Source organism: Leopardus geoffroyi, chromosome E2 (assembly GCF_018350155.1).
Source record: "Leopardus geoffroyi isolate Oge1 chromosome E2, O.geoffroyi_Oge1_pat1.0, whole genome shotgun sequence".
Lineage (NCBI taxonomy): Eukaryota > Metazoa > Chordata > Mammalia > Carnivora > Felidae > Leopardus > Leopardus geoffroyi.
Window position 1 is genome coordinate 44,787,942 of NC_059335.1, and position 19,257 is coordinate 44,807,198.

The 19,257-nt window shown below is 38.1% G+C and overlaps 1 protein-coding gene across 1 annotated transcript in view; it reads left to right on the top strand.

Moving 5' to 3' along the window:
- Window positions 1-18,889, top strand: part of LOC123579376 (cytochrome b5 type B) — a 37,758-nt gene extending 18,869 nt beyond the window's left edge. Inside the window, exons 2-5 of the mRNA XM_045443328.1 lie at window positions 1,446-1,574; window positions 2,076-2,105; window positions 11,119-11,147; window positions 15,141-18,889. Coding sequence (XP_045299284.1) covers window positions 1,446-1,574; window positions 2,076-2,105; window positions 11,119-11,147; window positions 15,141-15,231 — 279 coding nt within the window. The 3' untranslated portion in view covers window positions 15,232-18,889. The remainder of the gene's footprint in view (window positions 1-1,445; window positions 1,575-2,075; window positions 2,106-11,118; window positions 11,148-15,140) is intronic.
- Window positions 18,890-19,257: the final 368 nt, after the last annotated feature.

A 19,257-nucleotide genomic window follows, 5' to 3' on the forward strand; every position in this document is an offset into this window, starting at 1 on the left:
TTCTTTTCTTTTTTTTTTTTTTTTTTAATCTTTATTTATTTTTGAGACAGAGAGAGACAGAGCACGGGGGAGGGCCAGAGAGAGAGGGAGACACAGAACCTGAAACAGGCTCCAGGCTCCGAGCTGTCAGCACAGAGCCCGACGCGGGGCTCGAATTCACGGACCGTGAGATCATGACCTGAGCCGAAGTCGGACCCCTAACTGACTGAGCCACCCAGGCATCCCAAGATTTCTTTGTTTTGAAATAGTCTCTACACCTACCACAGGCTCCAGCGCACCACCCTGAGATCAAGAGTTGCACTTTCTAAGACTAAGCCAGTCCGGTGCCCCTGTTTTCAGAGAGATTTTATGTGTATGTACACGTGTATGTATCTGTTTTTTAGAGTCACAGATGGTAGCGTCTTATACAAACTGTACCTTTCTCTGAGTACAAAGTATTTCATATCCTAATCTGATTTGATACAATAATAATTAAGATACCTGCTCATATTATCTCCATTTTATAAACAAGGAAACAGGGGCGCCTGGGTGGCGCAGTCGGTTGAGCGTCCGACTTCAGCCAGGTCGCGATCTCGCGGTCCGTGAGTTCGGGCCCCGCGTCGGGCTCTGGGCTGATGGCTCAGAGCCTGGAGCCTGTTTCCGATTCTGTATCTCCCTCTCTCTCTGCCCCTCCCCCGTTCATGCTCTGTCTCTCTCTGTCTCAAAAATAAATAAACGTTAAAAAAAAAAAAAAAAAAAATATATATATATATATATATATATATATATATATATAAACAAGGAAACAAAGACATCTCAATTTCTTAGTAACTTGTCCAGGGTTGTATCGCTTGGAAGTACCTCCTTGGTACAGAGGCAGTTATTTTGGTACCACTTATTTAACTTATTATTTATTTATTTTGGCAATTTAAAAAATTTTTAATTTTAATTTTAAAAAATTGTTTATTCGAGAGAGCGAGTGTGTGAGCAAGGGAGAAGAGACAGAGGGAGACTAAAGAATTCCGTACTTTGACCAGAGTGTCCATTCGAGTTTCTGCAGCCGTGTTGATAATGTTGGCAGAAAGAATCCAGCCAGGAGCACATGTTGTTCCTAGTTGTCCTATCTTGCCAGCCTCCTTCAAACCAGAACTGTTCTTTGGTCTTTCCTTAGCTTTTGTGACCTTGTTATTTTGGGTGAAGACAGGCCACTCCTTTTGTGGACTCTCACTTTGCTACTGTCCTAGGTTTCCTCACAATTCTACCAATTTTAGATACTTTTGGTATAAATATCACAGAAGTCATGTTTCGTTTTTCCCATTGCATCCTATCAGGTGGCATTCAATGTCAATTTGTCCCATTACTCCCATTAAGGGAAGAAAAGAGAAAAGAGCGGAAGAGGGGAAAGTAACTTCTATTAGCTTGCTTTTCAGAGGGCACTCTATTCAGCAAATATCTTTTCCTTGTAGCATCCTGGGGGAGAAGAGGTCCTAATGGAACAAGCTGGTGCAGATGCAAGTGAAAGCTTTGAGGACGTAGGCCACTCCTCTGATGCCAGAGAAATGCTCAAGCAGTACTATATCGGTGATGTGCATCCGGTAAGAACTAACTGAACTGGGAGAAGAAGCTGCTGACTAGCCACAAAACACAAGGAGAGGGATGAATTAATAAAATGGAAATTCAACCCAGCTGTCAGGCTACATATTCCCCCAAATCTTTTGGCCTACTGCGCTAAGATACAGCTTCTTATATGTAAAACAACACATGTAGTATCTAAAAAGTTAAGAGAACTGTTTTGGATTTTTTGTTTTTTTGATTGATTTTTGTAATATCATTAACATCTCTTTCTAAAATAATGGTTTGATTGTTCTTGGCAACTTCTTGCAAAAGGTGGTAACTATGAACATTCGAACAAGGCACCCTGGTAGGTTCATAGTTGGGAGTGTGGGGGCAAATACCCTTCCACAGACCTTGACGTCCCTCAGAGAATTCTCTACTACCAGAATGTAGTCTTCATGTTCTAAGGTTAGAGACAAGTATATAGTGAGATAGGCCTTTGGATATGTCTTAAAATATTATTTGTTTTCCTTTTTTAACAGAATGACCTTAAACCTGAAAGTGGTGGCAAGGTAAGAAGAAATCATCTGTTTCTCTCATGTGTTTCAAGTGTTTATATTTCTATTTACTCAGGTAGAATGTTTTTTGGTGTTTTGTTTTTTTTTTTTTTTTAATTATCTTAACAAGAGAAGTGTTCCTTTTTTTCCTAAGCAAAAATCCTGTTTTTCAGGAGCTTGGACTCAGTGCCATCTCAGGAAAAAAAGAATAGCTGAGTCTTGAACAGTAGGAAACATTTTGTTCATGCTTGTACTTGCTTTAAAAAAAAAAAAAAAAACAAGGAAATTCTAAAGCCATGCTCTGTACGGTTTTGAAGGAAATTAGTTTATGGGTTCAGTTGTAGAAAAGTATTTCTTATTCTTACATTAAATGCTGTGGGAATAATTCTGTGTTGGGAAAATAACTGGAAAGTTGATTTTCACTTAAAGTCTTTGAAGGAGTTACAGACTGGAGTAATTACTAGAATGGGCCTTTCTGTCCCTATTACCCAGATTTAATCCTTGTGTCATGCAGTTTCAAATAGGCCTACATCCATTTCATTTACTCAGTGATACAGCAAAAACAAAAGATTAAATATTTGAAAACCTTAATGTGCGCTGCAGGACCTACCAGGAACAAAATCTGGAAGCCATTTTGCTTCCCACAAGCAGGGCTGTTCATTTCCTTAACTGCGTCACACCTTTCTTGACTTCCGTCTGTTGCCCTCCCACTTAAAGGGACAGCAGTTTAGTTGCCACCTAGAACATCATGGAGGCAGCGCTCCTTCCCCTTTTCCTTCTGCTAGCTTCTTGCTTCCCTTTCCTCACTGGCCTGGAATCACTGAACACGTTTGATACGGCGCCTGAAGTTGGCCTAGACACAGGAATTCTTTCAACTCGAGAGACTGCTTGACAGTGTCTGCCATTTGTTGCTCTGCCATCCAAAGTGTCTGTGGAAATTAACTCTTCCGTCTTGCTATACTCTGCTTCTCTGAACTGGTGAATTGTTTATGAAGGGAGAGAAAGCGGTTTTTTAAATGCTACGTGAGCACTGGTGGTTGGTTTGTCTTCCCCTCGTAATGAAGGTGAAGATGGAGCTATGCATAGCCTTGCTGAGTATCTTGAACACGTCTGGAAAACATTGGTCTCAGTTACAGTTACAGTAAACATTTAATTCAGGGGATATTCCCATTTGTATAAGAGATGCACCATGTATCTGGGAGCCATCACCCACTTTTACACAACAGTCATGAGAGCACCCTTCATTAAAGCAATAGAAAAAATTGTGGAATTATAATGTCTGAAATTCTACAAATTGCTTCTTGTTGCTGTTTTTCTTCCTTGCTAGTTCAGTATGTGATTAGGATCGTTCTTAGCAATGGAGAGCGGTGTTTTTCAAATTCTGTCCAGTGGGCCATCTGTGTTCGAATCCCTGGGCATGTGTCTGAAATGTCTATTTTCTGGGCTCCCGCTACTACTAATTCATAATCTCTGGAGGTGGGACTTGGGAATTTGCACTTAAAGTAACCCAGGTAGCCAAGCACCAGACTTCTTGCTGAAAGATATGCCCATCTTTTCATTTGAAAAGTTTGGGAACTTGAATTCTCTTTTCTAGAAAGCACTGTCTGCCTTTTGTAGGCCAAAGAATTAATTAGAGATGTCTCAGCTAAATTAAAACTGTTGAGCCTTGGACTTTTTTGTAAGAAATACAGAAAAAGAAATCCTTTTAGCTCACTGAATTCTATAATAATTTAGAAGTTTCCAAATGTAGTTTGGCCCCTGCCTCGTATAAACAGTGAGTGACTAAAGGCAGTATTTTCAAAGCTCTGTTTTTCGTTATGTCTCTTGTATCCAAAGGACAGTCTCCATTAAGTAGAGAGTAGGTTATTGAGTGTTTTCAGTCACACTGCTGTACTTCAGGGAGATCAGGCAAGGAAAACCTTTGGGGAAAATTTCAAGACCACACATAGGTTTTTATAGAGCTATATAGTCCAACCTGATTTCAGTTCCAGGAAGACATTCCTGGTCCCTCAGATTTATTTCTTACAAATTAAATAGGCACTTCTGTGTCTAAGATGTAGATGTCTCTTTTCTTCATTTTTCTGTACTCACCATGAAGAAAAGGATGTAAAATTCATTTCATTAATACTTTCTTTTGGTTAAGGGTTTCTGAACCTCTACAAAGAAGTGATTTTTTTTTTTTTTTAAGCCTAATTAAAAGGTGTCTTCTGCCTTAGGAGACAAAGGTTTCATTTCCTTTCTCTTTCTTTTCCTTTCCTTCATTTTTCCACTTCTCTTCTCCCCCCAAAGTTTCCCATCTCTTCCCTCCCTGAAACTATCACCTCCAGCCTCCCCCTCAGCAAAATAAAAAAAAAAAAAAAAAAGGCCACCCAGAATGTACTATTACACAATCTAAATCTGGAACCTTTCCTCAGTTTTTTGCAAACTGCCTTTCATACTGCTTTTGCTTTAACATAGGTAAATAATTGATGCTCACCATTGTTTTCTTGTTAGATTGATAACGCCCGAGGTCCATGGCCCTGAAATAGTACAGTACTAAAATGTAAAAGCTTAGAAACTACAAATCTGGCGACAGATATTTTTCTCACCTGTTTCAGTCTTCAGATAACAAACCAGACTTAAAAACCTTTCTGTCTCTTTGAATCTCTTCCTCCCTGGATTAGTCCCCATGCTGCAAGCCATCAGTCTTCTATTTCTACTTGAGTTAACGTTTTTCTGGTATGCTTTGGGTTATAGAAACGCACCTTAGAAGTGCGTTGAGTTTTCTGTGCCATTTGGCCTGCCCGTTTCCTGCGCTTCAAGAAACCTAGGCACATCTGTGGTCAGTCACGTCTCCCTTTGGATTATGCGTTCACTGGTGGGGTAGCTGTTTGATGTGCCACCAGTTCAGGAGATGCAGTGCACACGAACGCGAACCTGACAAAAGAAGTCGGTACCATTTCACTGATTTATTCCATAGATGTTATCTGGGCAACAGTTCGGCTGCTTCAGATATCATTGAAGTGAATAGATTCAATACCTGGACCATTTTCCATTTAAATTGTTGAATGGGTAGTATATGATGGTACATAGTGAAAAATTGAAACAGTGCAAAAAGGTATACTTTTTATGTATACGTTATGTATGTATGTATATAAAATGACTCCCTTCCATCTCCAGCTCTCAGTCTCCGAGCTCCCTTCCCCAGAGGTAGTCAGCTACCATTTTCTTGTTTACTCTTCCAAAGAGACTCTATGCATTCATAAATATAAACAGATGGACGGACGGATCCGTCCATTGATTGATCAGTTGATAGGCAGACCAATCATTCCTTCCTTTAAAAAAAAAAATCTTGGGGCGCCTGGGTGGCGCAGTCGGTTAAGCGTCCGACTTCAGCCAGGTCACGATCTCGCGGTCCGTGAGTTCGAGCCCCGCGTCGGGCTCTGGGCTGATGGCTCAGAGCCTGGAGCCTGTTTCCGATTCTGTGTCTCCCTCTCTCTCTGCCCCTCCCCCGTTCATGCTCTGTCTCTCTCTGTCCCAAAAATAAATAAACGTTGAAAAAAAAAAATTAAAAAAAAAAAATCTTGCTCTGTACCTTCTTTTTACTTAAAAATTTTATTGTGGTTGATTTTTCTTTATCGATATTCCATGGACAAAAATTTCAGTAAGATGGCATTTGCTGTAATAGGATTTGATGTATTTTTTTAAACAAATAATATCATGTCTATAAAGGCTTAACATGTTATTTAAACTTCATTTTTTAACATAAGAAGTTTAACTTTTATGTTAACTTTTATGTTAGAAGCAATCTATAAGTTGCATTTAAAGGCAAATCTATTTTTTTACTCCTGATGCTACTGACTTTTGTTACACAACATTGTTCTCTTACATGCATATAGCATTCAGTTTACTTTCTCTTTTATGGAAGAGAATCTAAAAAGAATACATTGTTTGTAATTATGTAATGTAGTTACTTGGTTGCATAGTACCAAAAATTTCCTTGTAAGAATTGTTTAATATTCCTGTCATACCTACAACCTAATTTGTTAAAGTTTGGAATGGTTATGCCGATACCCTTTAGATTACTCTTTACCAAGTAATTTTGTAGGTTTGTTTCATTGTTCTGATTTCATCTAGCATTTGATTTTTGTAATGTAATATTTTGAAATAAAGCATAGGATGTAATGGCAAAAGCCCTCTTGAAAGGCAAAATTCCCATTGCTGAGGCATCTCAAGGATTAATGCCTCCTCCTCATGACACTTTATTTAGAAATAATGTGTAGTTTTGCAAGAGAAGGTGTTAGGAGGACAAGGTAACATCGTTTTCAAATCAGCCCTCTAGTATAACAAGTTTTTCACTTCTTTGGTCCCAGTAGAAATTACTCTATGAATGTCCTGTATGTGTTATCACAGTGGGTTCTTGAGACGGTCCTACAGAAATTTGTCTGAAGGGTGTTTTTCATTTTTGAATTTTGCCCCCATATGCGGGGAAATATTTTTTACTTGACTGGACTGCCTCTAGGGATGGTACATACTTTATAAGACCGTAATTGTTAATACATTGGAGCTTTTGAGAAGGCTGTCCTCAAGATCCACACGTGGCCATAGGAGGGACTATAAAATGTTGAAATCATGTATTTCAACAAACTTTTTGGGTTTTAAGAAACTAATAGTAAAATTCATATTGCGGCCAAAAGTTCCAGAATTGTTTTTCATAAGTTGCTGGCTACATAGCTACCAAAGTGTTCTAAACAAAAAGCTGTATTCAACCACCCAGATACTCATTAGCTTTACCGAAGGTGTCATGTGGTTTAAAATCCACTTTTTCCAATTTTAAAACTTGGAATCCTCTTGGAATAGCAAGCATCCAATTTAAGAATTAAAACATAAGCTCCTTATATACCTTGCAATAGATTTCCCTTCCATTTAAAATCTAAATATGAACTATTGAGGTTGAAGTTACATTTTATAAATGCCCTATCTATATATACATACATACATACATATGTATGTATGTATGTATTTTAATGCATCGTAATCCTAATTCTGGTGCATTGTTTCCAATATTTATGTCCTGGTGACAGAGTACAGTATTCCTTAAGCATGTGTTGTCTCATGTTTCATAAACAGTTTTCATAGTGAAACCACACCCACTGACCCCCAAATAAATCCTTTCCCATATGTTTGCCAATTATGACATTTCTTTGTCATTCTCTTAACCATATCAAAAAAAGTCCATACTTAGGGCACAGTGTCTCTTGGAAGAGGATCTAGAAAAATATATCTTTATATACCTGGTGTAAGATGAGAAAAGTCTACATGTGGGCCATGCTCTGTCAGTCTTTCCAGACATGGGAGAATAGTGTTTCCTTCTCTCTAACCTTTAGAAGGCTGCTAGTGTAGATTTTTTTTTTTTCTTCTGCTATTGTAGATTTTGCTAAAATACCCTTGGGTTAGAAAATTGTGTTAAGTCAATTAAATATGGCTTTAGAATTAAAATTGATCTGGTCCGAGCCTTTCATTTTGTAAGTGAGGAAACTGATTTAGCATTGAACTTGAAGGCAGTAGACAGTTTCAGTTATGAGTAGCTTTATTAAAAGGCTACTCAGATACCATGAAATATTCCCTTTTATCCTGCAGAGTCCTTGTTTAGTTAGTTTGTTTGTTTGTTTATTTGTGGAATTAAAGCCTTAATGAACCTTGACGTTTAGGAACCAGTTTATTTAAATAGTTCTTTTCTGTTAATTTTAAACTAAAATCAGAGTAGACTGAAAATAATTTAGTGGTTTGGAAGTGTATTCCAGAAACGTGCATATTAATGACTTGGTAAGGCTTTTGGTAGAAGAACTCTGGATTCGATCTGCTCTCTTACAACTAAAATCAGAGTATTGCAATTATAGCTTTCCATGCCAAAGACTGAGCAGTCCCCGTTCTCCTGACTAAGAATCTTGCATGTAAATTAAAATGTGGGCAAGAACGTAACCAGCCAGATATGTCTGAATACACAAAGGGAGAAGTTAAAGTCCATCATAAACTATGGGAATCTCATTTAAGCGTCCATTAGATTTAGCACCGAGCTTTGGAGTAGAAATGGGAATTGGGAAACAGCATGGAGAGAATGGTGGCGTGGGGGTGAAGGAAGGTTTTGTGTTAACAGAACCTTTTCTTTTTAATTTTGTTAAATTAAAAATAACTTATTTGGCTTCTTTCCGAACTTGGCTGAGGTACTTGGCTTCTAAGAGCAGTGCCTTAAACAGTTCTTTCATTGTAGTTGATTAAAAGCGGAGTCACTGTAGTTTGACATTTACTTGGCTGTCAGAATCCCAAAGAGAAGGTACATTTCTTTCTCTTTGCTTTCCTCCAGTGGTAGAGAAGTTGGTCTTTTTGCCACCAGGGGTGGAATGATCTTAAAACAGGAGTTGAGGTACTTAGTTTTAAAAAAAAAAAAATGTGTGTGTGTATATATGTGTGTATATATATATATATATGTATATATATATATATATTTAAATTTTTTTTTTATTGCTTATTAGAAACTGTTACACTAGGAGCATATTACGGTCTTCCTTCTGTCTGGTCTTTGCCTCTTTGTTTTCTCAGTTGGTTCCCACACTGTTTGAGACTCACTCCACTTACCACACATTCCAGGCTTTTAGTTTTAAAAGATCCTAAAGGCTTGAAATCTAGAGAATCCATTTATGTGACCCATATGGCTTTTACTATGATTACAGATTAAACATAACACGTACATTTCTCCATAATGCTCTCCTATAAGCTTTTGAAATGGTCTCAAAGTTTTTTTATACTAACCATACATTTTTTGTTCTGCAAATCATTGGTATATATGTGGATAAAGCATAAAAGACCATGGACATTTTCCTGATGGAATTATTTCCTGATGGAGTTATTTCATGGCTACTGTAGTGGAATCTTTTAAAAAGCAATATTATAAATTAATACACACTCTACCATTACTACTGAAACCACTACCTTCCAAATCTATAAGACATTGGTTGTATTTTCTCAAAGATTGGCTTGTAACACATTTTACTTAACCTGATTTTATGATATTCTAGTAGAAATGTCCCAGATAACAGTAATCATCAAGGTCTCAAAGAAGTGTAGTAGTATATTAACTTGATTTATCTGACACTTTTTATTAGAAGTTTTACTTGCCTGTAGGCTAATTTCTTTTGGGTTTGGGGTATGTATTCATTTGCATGGCAGTGTTTTGGATACATGAAGTTAAAACTCATTTCACGATCTGCTCTGAAGTATCTAGGCCAGTATGTAGGGTTTTTCGAAAGTGTTGGAGATTACTGAAAATTGTGGTTAAACACGGTTAATATTCTGTGTTCATACCTTAGCATACTTCTACATATTGGCAAAGAGGATGTTTTGGGCAGCAGTAACCTATGCAAATGGGCTTGTCCTCTGGCAGTGAGTTAGCAGTTCTTTTGTATATACAGCTAATTAATGGAATCAATAACTTCATTTGATATTTACTTAAATTGAACTTTTTGTTTTTAATGTTTATTTTATTTTTTGAGAGAGAGAGAGAGGCAGAGACAGAGTGTGAGCAGGGGAGGGGCCGAGAGTGAGGGAGACACAGAATCCAAAATCCAGGCTGACAGCACAGAGCCCAATGCGGCGCTCAAACTCATGAACGGTGAGATCGTTACCTGAGCCGAAGTTGGATGCTTAACCAACTGAGCCAGCCAGGCACCCCACTTAAATTGAACTTAATAACACATTTATAAGATATAATTAATGTGCCATCCAATTCACCTATTTAAGATGAACAAGTTGGGTTTTTAGTATATTTACAGAGTTATGCAACCGTAATTACAATAATTTTGGAACATGTTCATCCCTCCAGAAAGAAACCCCATACCCATTATCAATCATTTTCATTTCCCTTTAACTCCTCTTCCCCCACCCTAGGAAACCACAGATCTACTTTCTGCCACTAGACTTTGCTTATGCCGAACCTTTCATATTAATACTCTTACGTAATATTTATATAATACGTTGTGTGGTTTTTGTTTTACTTATTTATTTTTTATATGTTTATTTATTTTTGAGAGACAGAGTGTGAGTGGGAGAGGGGCAGAGGCGGAGGGAGACACAGAATCTGAAGCAAGCTCCAGGCTCTGAGCTGTCAGTGCAGAGCATGACACGGGGCTCGAACCCACAAACCACTTAACTGACTGAGCCACCCAGGCACCCCATTCATTTTATTTTCTAAGTAGGCTCCATGCTGAGTGTGGAGCCCAGTGAGGGGCTTGAACTCACAATCCTGAGGTCAAGACCTGAGCTGAGATCAAGAGTTAGGTGCTTAACCAACTGAGCCACCCAGGTGCCCCATTATGTTGTATTTTGTATCCAGTTTCTTTCACTTAGCATAATGTTTTGTAGGTTCATCCATGTTGAAGCATGTATCAGTCAGTTCTTCCTTACTTTTTATTGCCAAAATTTTGTTTTTAAGGTTATTTTGGTATTCCCCCTCCCCCCTAATTCTGTTCTTCCCATTTCAATGTTGAATAAGCCCTAAGGTCTATAGTCATAATTATTATGATTTCATAGAGTAAACCAGTTCATTTCTGTAAGCCACAAAGCAGTCCTCGGCATGCTTTAGAGCATTTCACAGTTGACCTGTTTGTCACAAGAGTTTGTATTTTTTTTTAAAATATGTGTTCAGAAAATGTGATCTTAACTACTGCCAGTGGCAAGCCCAGCTGAATGAGGCATATCATTGTGACTGCAATTAGTCCCTTTCAGTATAGTTTATATCAGTAGCTTTTTTTCCCTTTTTTTCTTTTTTTACATCTAAAAAAGTTTACGCCATTTCTCTATGCTTTCATTAGTTGTTCTTCACTAGGGAGTACCAGTATGTTACCAGAAATAGAATTCTTGGTGCTCCCATCACATTAGATTTGTAAATGTCAAATTGCATGAAAGATGAAGTTCTGTATGTAGATATTCAAGATTTACATACTTTATTAATCTTTCTTTTTGTTTGAAATTTTTTAATATGCGTCTTCTTCAGGACCCTTCGAAAGATGCCACATGCAAAAGGTTAGTATACATTCCCTGGACTTCCTTATGCTCAACTTAATATCTGGCCAGAGGTTCTTCCATAAATATACATGTATAACATAACTTAAGAGTACGGTTTGACTCAGGAATGAAAAGGTACATACAGCACAGCGAATACAGTCCGGAGGTATTGTGAAACCTTGTACGTTGTACGGAAACAGACGGCAGCTCCGCTGTGGGGAGCACAGTGGAAGTATAAACTTGTTGAGTCACTGTGTTGTGCATCTGAAACTAATGTAACATCGTGTTACTATATTTCAGGTACATGTTAACTATATTTCAATTAAGAAAAAGAGGACAGTTAACAACTATTTTTTGGCCAAAATTACTGCACATTCAGTAGTTCCTTACCATTAGCAAAATTAACTTTTACAGTTTCAGTCATTTAGAGTAATCTCAAAAATTTGTGCCCTGAGTAATTTTTAAATCATGTTGTGACATAAATTGGGATCACATTCAGCGAGAGGCCAATATGCAAGGACAAGTAACTGCTGGTAAGTCAAGCCAACGGTCTGTGCTGCTCAGCCCAGCTATGCAACTTCTACTTGAAACTTAATCACATTTAATCCCCACAACCGCTCTGTAAGGTGGGTGCTATTATTGCATTTTATAGAAGAAAAAAATTATGTATTGCATGCATATTCAGGAATTTGGTTTCTTTCAAAGGATTACTTACGAATATCCCTTGCGGTCATTTTAGTAATATAATAGTATGAACTCTGAAAGGTATATTTTTGTCATCCCTTAAATGTCCTTGAAATGACTGGAATCCTTGGCTTGTAAAAAAATCTTTATAGAGATTATATAGATCTGTTTCATCTTTCTGAGCTTCCACTTAAAACATTTCAGAGAGAGAGAGATGTGGTTTTTTTCCCCCTATAAAAGTATTGCCTCTTTTTTATTTGAGGTGATGGACAAAGAATGTAAGAAATTTAAACTTAAAGGAAACTATTAGTAAATTCAGCTTCTTTAATATTAAGGTCTTATGCTCAGCCAGCTACTCTGTAGAGAATTTGAAAACACAAGCCGTAAACTTGCAATCGATTTGGGCTACACATAACACTCATTAAGAATTATTATGCAGAATACAAAAGGAATTCCTACAAATCAATTAAAAAATAATGTAGTAGAATTACTACATAAGTAGCACCTTAGAGAAGAGGAAACAAATGTAGACACACACAAAAAAAGGTTTAATTTCATTTGTTATCAGAGAGATACAAATTAAAATCTTAAGGTACGTATTTCACAGCTACCAGATTGGCAAAAATTGAGAATTCTGAAAATAAGAGGAGCTGTTGAGGAAGTGGGTCACCAAGTTTCTTAGACCCTCTTAGGGGAGTGTAAGTGGGTACAGTCACTTTGGAAAAGAATTTGGCATTATCTAGTAAATTGGACAATATGAATAACTTTTGACCCAGCAATTCCATATCTAGGGATATACTCGAGAGAAATGTGTGCACAAGTATACCAGGAAACACATAGTAGAATGTTCGTAAGGGCATTATTCAAGATAGTAATATACTGGAAGCAACCCAAATAACCATTCCTTAATAAAATGAATGAATCCATTCTGGTATATTCAAAGAGTGGAATACTACAAAGTAATAAAAACAAATGAGTCACAACTACATGCAGCAACCTGAGCGACTCTCCAAAAGAGAGTTTTGTCTTATGGCTAAGACGTTACTGTTGAACTCTTTGGGTTCAGCATAAATCCATTTCCTCTGCTTCTATGCCCAGTGACAGTTAAGTATTACAAAACATTATATGGGGATTAGCGGTCAACCATTTTCAGTCTTTTGTACTGAAGAATGTCTCTTCGGTGTTTTCTCAAGGAGCCTACTTTAAAACTTTTTTGTGTCCTGTGGTGGTTCTCCAAGGTACCTGAACTGATTACCTTTGTGGGGACATGACTGCAGAGTCCCCACGTGCCATATTGCTGTTGTACATGCCAACTCGCTTGCTTTCCTTTTTTTACACAAAGCTACTCGGCCGACATTCTAAACTTCTCTGGAGCAGCTTTTTGCCATTCTGAAATGTACAAAGCACTCGGCATGTTTAGGCAAGGAGAAGCAGTTTTATTATTGAACCTCAGCTGGTTTTATTGGCTTAAAAACCTTTTAATACCAAGGCCGCATATGTCTTAGTAAGAGGGGCATGCAGGTCATTTGGATCGTGGAAGAACTACACCTTAAAAGTAAGAGTGCTAGTAAGCTGTACTAGAGAAGAATTATTTTAAGGAGAGTGATGACTGTCCTGAAATTCCTAAGGAAAGTCTCTTACAGGCCTTCTCAAGCCGACTGTCATTTAAAGTTTTTAGCTCCGTGTGGGTGTGTATCCTTATTAGTTAGTGTCCAGACTTAACTAGAGATTAAGTGCATTGATTGGAATCAGGAATCCATCACTAACTTCGCTTCGTGATTTTGGGTGCCAAGCTTATATTTCCTACGTATACAGCGGGTCTAATAGTATCTATTTCTTCAGGCTGTCATGAGGATTAAATGTAGAAAATACAGATGAGATAGATATCACTTTGCCAATAGTTGTATTAGATGGTATTGCTTCTAAATTTATAGTTATACGTATAAAATGGTAGCTTTTTTCCTGTTGAAAAATGTTAATTGTAGAATATGTGAAAAACAAAATACAAATAAGGTATTTTTTTGAAGCTTTTATTTATTTTGAGAGAAAGAGAGAGAGCATGAGCAGGGGAGAGGCAGAGAGAGAGGGAGAGAAGGAGAATCCCATGCAGGCTTTGCACTGTGGAGCTCGAACTCACGAACTGTGAGACCTGAGCTGAAATCAAGAGTCAGACGCTTAACCAACTGAGCTACTTAGGCACCCCCAAACAAGAAAAATTTAAGCCATCCCTAATCTCATAACCCAGAAATAAGTGCTATGTGTCTTTATAAAAACACATATAGAGGCGTGTATACAGGCATATATTTTTAGTATCATACTACACATTCTGGTTTTTATCTTTTAAAAATTGTTTAATATTGGGGCACGTGAGTGGCTCAGTCGGTGAAGCATCTGACTTCGGCTCAGGTCGTGATCTCGCGGTTCTTGGGTTCGAGCCCAGTGTCGGGCTCTGTGCTGACAGCTCAGAGCCTGAAGTCTGCTTCAGATTTATCTCCTTCTCTCTCTCTACTCCTCCCCTGCTCTCCGTCTCTTAAAAATAAATGTTAAAAAAATTTTTTTAAATTGTTTAATATTGTCATGCCAATGCAAATTTTTATTTATTTATTTATTTTGCTACTTGGGTGATAAAAGCAGTTAAACTTCAGAGAAAGACAAATATATGATTTCACTCATATGTGGAATTTGAGAAACAAAACATGAACATAGTGGAAAGGAAGGAAAAATAAGATAAAAAAAAGAGAAGCAAACAGTAGACTCTTTTTTTTTTAATTTATTTTTTTAATATTTATCCTTGAAGGAGAGAGAGACAGAATGTGAGTGGGGCGGGGGCAGAGAGAGAGGGAAACACAGAATCTGAAGCAGGCTCCAGGCTCTGAGCTGTCAGCACAGAGCTCAACACGGGACTCGAACCCACAAACCATGAGATCATGACCTGAGCCGAAGTTGGATGCTCAACCGACTGAGCCACCCAGGCGCCCCATAAACCGTAGAGAGTCCTAATGATAGAGAACAAACTATGGCTTGATGGAGGGAGGTGGGTGGGGGGTGGGCTGAATGGATGATGGGGATTAAGGAGGGCACTTGTGATGAGCACTAGGTATTACATGTTAGTGATAAATCACTAAATTCTACTCCTGAAACTGGTATTATACTATATGTTAACTAACTGGAACTTACATAAAATCTTGGAAGAAAAAAAAAGTAGTTAAACTTCCCAAAGTAAATCGAAATTCTTTGCTCATGAAAATATTAAAATGTGGATGTTGAAAGATAGCAAATATTTGGTATCAAGTGTTCACGGCTTCGTTGCTTTCCCCCCACTTCTAGTTGCTGGTCATACTGGATTTTGCCCATCATAGGCGCTATTGTCTTAGGTTTCCTGTATCGTTACTACACGTCGGAAAGCAAATCCTCCTGAGGAGACAGCGTGGAAGTTGGAAAGCATATCCATTGGGAGTGCGAGCTAGAGACTTGTTTGGAGGCCAAGCGATACCCTCTTCTCGAATCCTGCCGGATGTGTGCTTCCCCCTTGGAACCCAGATGGTTGGCTAGACATCCACCCCAGACCTGGGGCCAGTGTCCTTCATTTCCCAGAGCCTTACTCCCAAAGCACCTGCTCGTCCTGTGTCCCTGCCGGTGGCCCTTCTCTCCACTGGCTTCCACCAGCCCCCTTTGCATTTCCAGACTTGGTTTTATAATTACAATCCACATGTCCTTGTGACATTGTCCTTTGGTAAAAATGCCTGGTTTCCAATACTTTGAATGCACATTAGACATTCTTAACAGGGCAACACTCTGGTTTTGAAGCTTTTCTTTTTCCATTTTTCTTTGAAGTATATATATATATATATATATATATACTTATCTATATATATATACACACACATATATACTTATATATACATATATATAAGTATATATGTGTGTGTATATATATACTTAATTCTATTATTTATCATAAGGGATTTAATTAATGAAGTAAAGTTGCGCACCTATAGCATAAAACACAACTGCCAAATGATCTCGTTCCTTGTTTATATTTATTAAAACTAGGAAGAACCATGAAATCCTCTCCTCTCTCCTAAGCTAGTCTAGCAGGTAACTCTCACCACCCCCCAAGTCCAAGTGGTGCTGGGCAGAACTGTGCTTCCGTTGCATTTCTTGGGAGTGGAGAGAAAGAGGGGAGGGGAGAGATGAATTGGGGTGATAGGGTAAATTTGTAGTCCTCTTTCTTTTGAAAAATACTGAAAACACTACTTTAGGACAGGAGTTTAGGAAAAGCACCAAAGACTTCATTTTTTTTTTTTCCACACTTCATTCTTTGCTTTGGTTTGACACCAGTTTCTAGCCGTCTTTTTTCTTTTCCCCCCAACCAACCATCTTTTATTGGTAAAATACAAATTTATAATTGTATCTGTAGAACTTCACTAGGGATTTCTGCTTTTAAATGTATTGATTAGCAAATTTTTTCATTCCTTCCCTGTTTTACAAAAGAGACTCCACTTGCTCTAAGATCCAGTATTTGATCTTTTCTTTGTTAGCCCCAGTAACATAACTTCCATAGTGCAGTGGCATTCGAAAGGGGGAGATCATGACAAAAGAATGTTTCCCATTTCATCTATATTTTATCTTCATGGCTCCAATTTGTGGTTTTGTTGTTTTTCTGTTGAGGAAAAAAGAAAGAAAAAAACAACAACTAGTCGTTTTATCCCTTGGATGAATGTTTAATTGAATAGTAGGTCATTATTTAGAATTCTGTTAGGGTTTCTTCTTGGTTCAGGAATTTTCTCTGGCTTATTTGACCTAACTTTTTTCCACCGTGGAATCACCTGAGGACACAGTACACTAGCTGTTTTCTGCCAACAACTGTTTGTGGTGATTTTTCTCCCAGTCTTCTAAGGATTACCAGTTTGCTTCTGAGCCATTGTCCTATGTAGCAGGGAGCAGCTTGGTTCCAGAAGGACCATGGATACTGCTGTCTCCTCCCCGCTTACAGCTTGCCATGGACAGGAAAGTGCCCTGCAAGGCAGTGTCTGCCCATGCAAACTAAGAAAAGGTTCAACCCAAGCCTTGCAGTTGAGTGTATTCAGAATTCATCAAAAGAATATTAACCTTGTATTTGTACACTTGGATATGATATTATGGAGAAATTTCAGGGGATTTTTGAGAGACTTTTATATATCAGGGATATGGGAATAGTCAAACTTTTATCTTTAGAAAATTTTGTATAAGATGCCACTTTTAGACAATTTATTGAAAAAAACCTTTGGTTATTATGGAACAGTAGTGGTGTGACTGTTGATGCTCCTGCCATTTGAAGGCATACGGAAGGGTTGCCTTGAATATGAATTGGTATCTAATTGCTGTAATAATTAAGCTGCATGATTACATGGGCCACATTGGAGTAGAAATAAAGAACAAAGGAGTATTGAGGAACTGGACGGGGAACATTTAGGCTGAAACTAAACCAGCAGATAAGTTGGATCAATTAGGAGTATGTTGGCAGTCTGTAAAATTAAATGAAAAACATCTGGCTTATAAGAAATGTTAAAGAGTGACAGCCTTAAGTAAAATTGGTGGGGGTTTTTTTTTGCTTTGTTTTTTTTTTGGATATTTTTAGGGTGAACACCAACACAAAAGCTATGTTTTTCTATTTCATATTGGTTGTCTTTTCCTGTTTATATCTGGACTTGTTTTTACTCAGAGCCAGAGGAAAAGGTTTTCAGACCTTGTCTCTACCATCCATGAAATCCATCCAACACCCAGGGCTTCTTTTGATCTGCTGCTAATGTGATGTCACTTTGTATTATAAAAACCACTTTTGGGTCCATTTACTGTTATTCTGCTGCCTACATCAGCAGTCAGGCGAAAGGTAAAGCTAGTGTGTGAGTTTGCAGAGGTTTTTCTAAACTATCAGATAATACAATATGTTAGCCAAACCCACCAGAAAAGCCTTGTTTGCAGAGGTAGGACTCAAATTCTCGAAACAGTTTCAACATTGGTGGGTGGTGCAAACCCCTTTGGAGAGCAAGTAGAGCCCCTGTCGGCTGAGGGTGCCCCCTAGAGCTGGTCTCTGGGGTGTTGGTTGTTTATTCCCAGGGAAGACACAAGATGTCTGGAGGTCACGAAAGGAGAGGACGGAAAACGGGTGCCACCAAAATAGGCATGTCGGTGCCAGGTCTCCAAAATTTCTTAGTCCCTGTCCCTCAGGAATCGGTTTTGGTTTCTAAATGACTCCACATTTGTAAGGACAAGAAAGTGGTGGTGACAAAATTGATAGTGTTTAGTTCTTATGCGACCCCTAAAGCAGAAGGAAAAATCCACGGGAACCTGCAGTTTGAGCCTGTAAAGTTCTTTGGGCAATTGTCGTAAATGCCCAAGTTGTGAGATAAGAGCGTCGTTGAGTTTATGCTCATTTAGTCCCGGCGTGGAGCAACGAGAAATGCTCTGTGGGCCAGGCATATCATTACGCACGGTGTCTCGGGCTTCACATCTCAAGAGATTATCTGGTTAGATTCCATTTTAGGAGATTGAAATGCAGAACGTTAACGTTCATAACTTCCTTCCCTGGGAGAAGTGGATTCAGACATGTCTTGTCTCAACAAGAGATTGGTGTTTTGTTTTTTTTTGTTTTTTTTTTTTTTTAAGCCATCTCATTCTGTTGCCAAATATCACAGAACGAATGGGGAGTTTACTTCACATTTGGCTGTTATTCTCTGAAAGGGCCTGGTTTGGAATTTGTGGGGGTGATTTCAGAGGGAGATTCCGGTAACCCGAGTTACCAACCCAGTATCTAGCATCTTACTCATGAATTTTAGGAGCTGTACTTTTCCTGTACCTATATCCAACATGTGCTAGTTGGGTAAAATATAATTATTTAGCTTCCTTTCTTTTTACTTCACCCTCAACTGTGAACAAGTAATATTAACATTCTTTTTGTGTATTCAATAATGGAGTTTGTTTACCTATTTTATTTCAGCATATTTTGAACAAAGATCTTTGTCTCTTTCTGCTGGAATGTGCACACAGTGAATGTTTGTTAGAACCACACACAATAAAGATACTGTTTTCCTTTTCTTGCCCTGACTATAGTTATTATTATTATTATTTTTTTTTTAAAGTAGAAGTGTTGGCTCTGTTATCCTAAGGTGTTCTGGAAGAAAAGATTCTGAGAAGCATAAAAGTCACCTGTATCTATGCAAATAATTGTGTTTAGTGTAACTTGATGGGGAGTTCTGTGGTTCTTCAGGATTCTTTCTGCTACTCTTTCTTTGAAGTGAGTTGCTCAGTTGATAATCACGAGAGGCAAAAATGAAGACTTGTGCTGTATTAATGGATATGAAGTGGCAACCAGGTAGACCAGTTGGGAGTTCTGTTTTTCCTGAAACCATCTGGTAAAGAGAAGCCAGTACAAGGTAATAATATTTTGTTATCTGCAACGCCA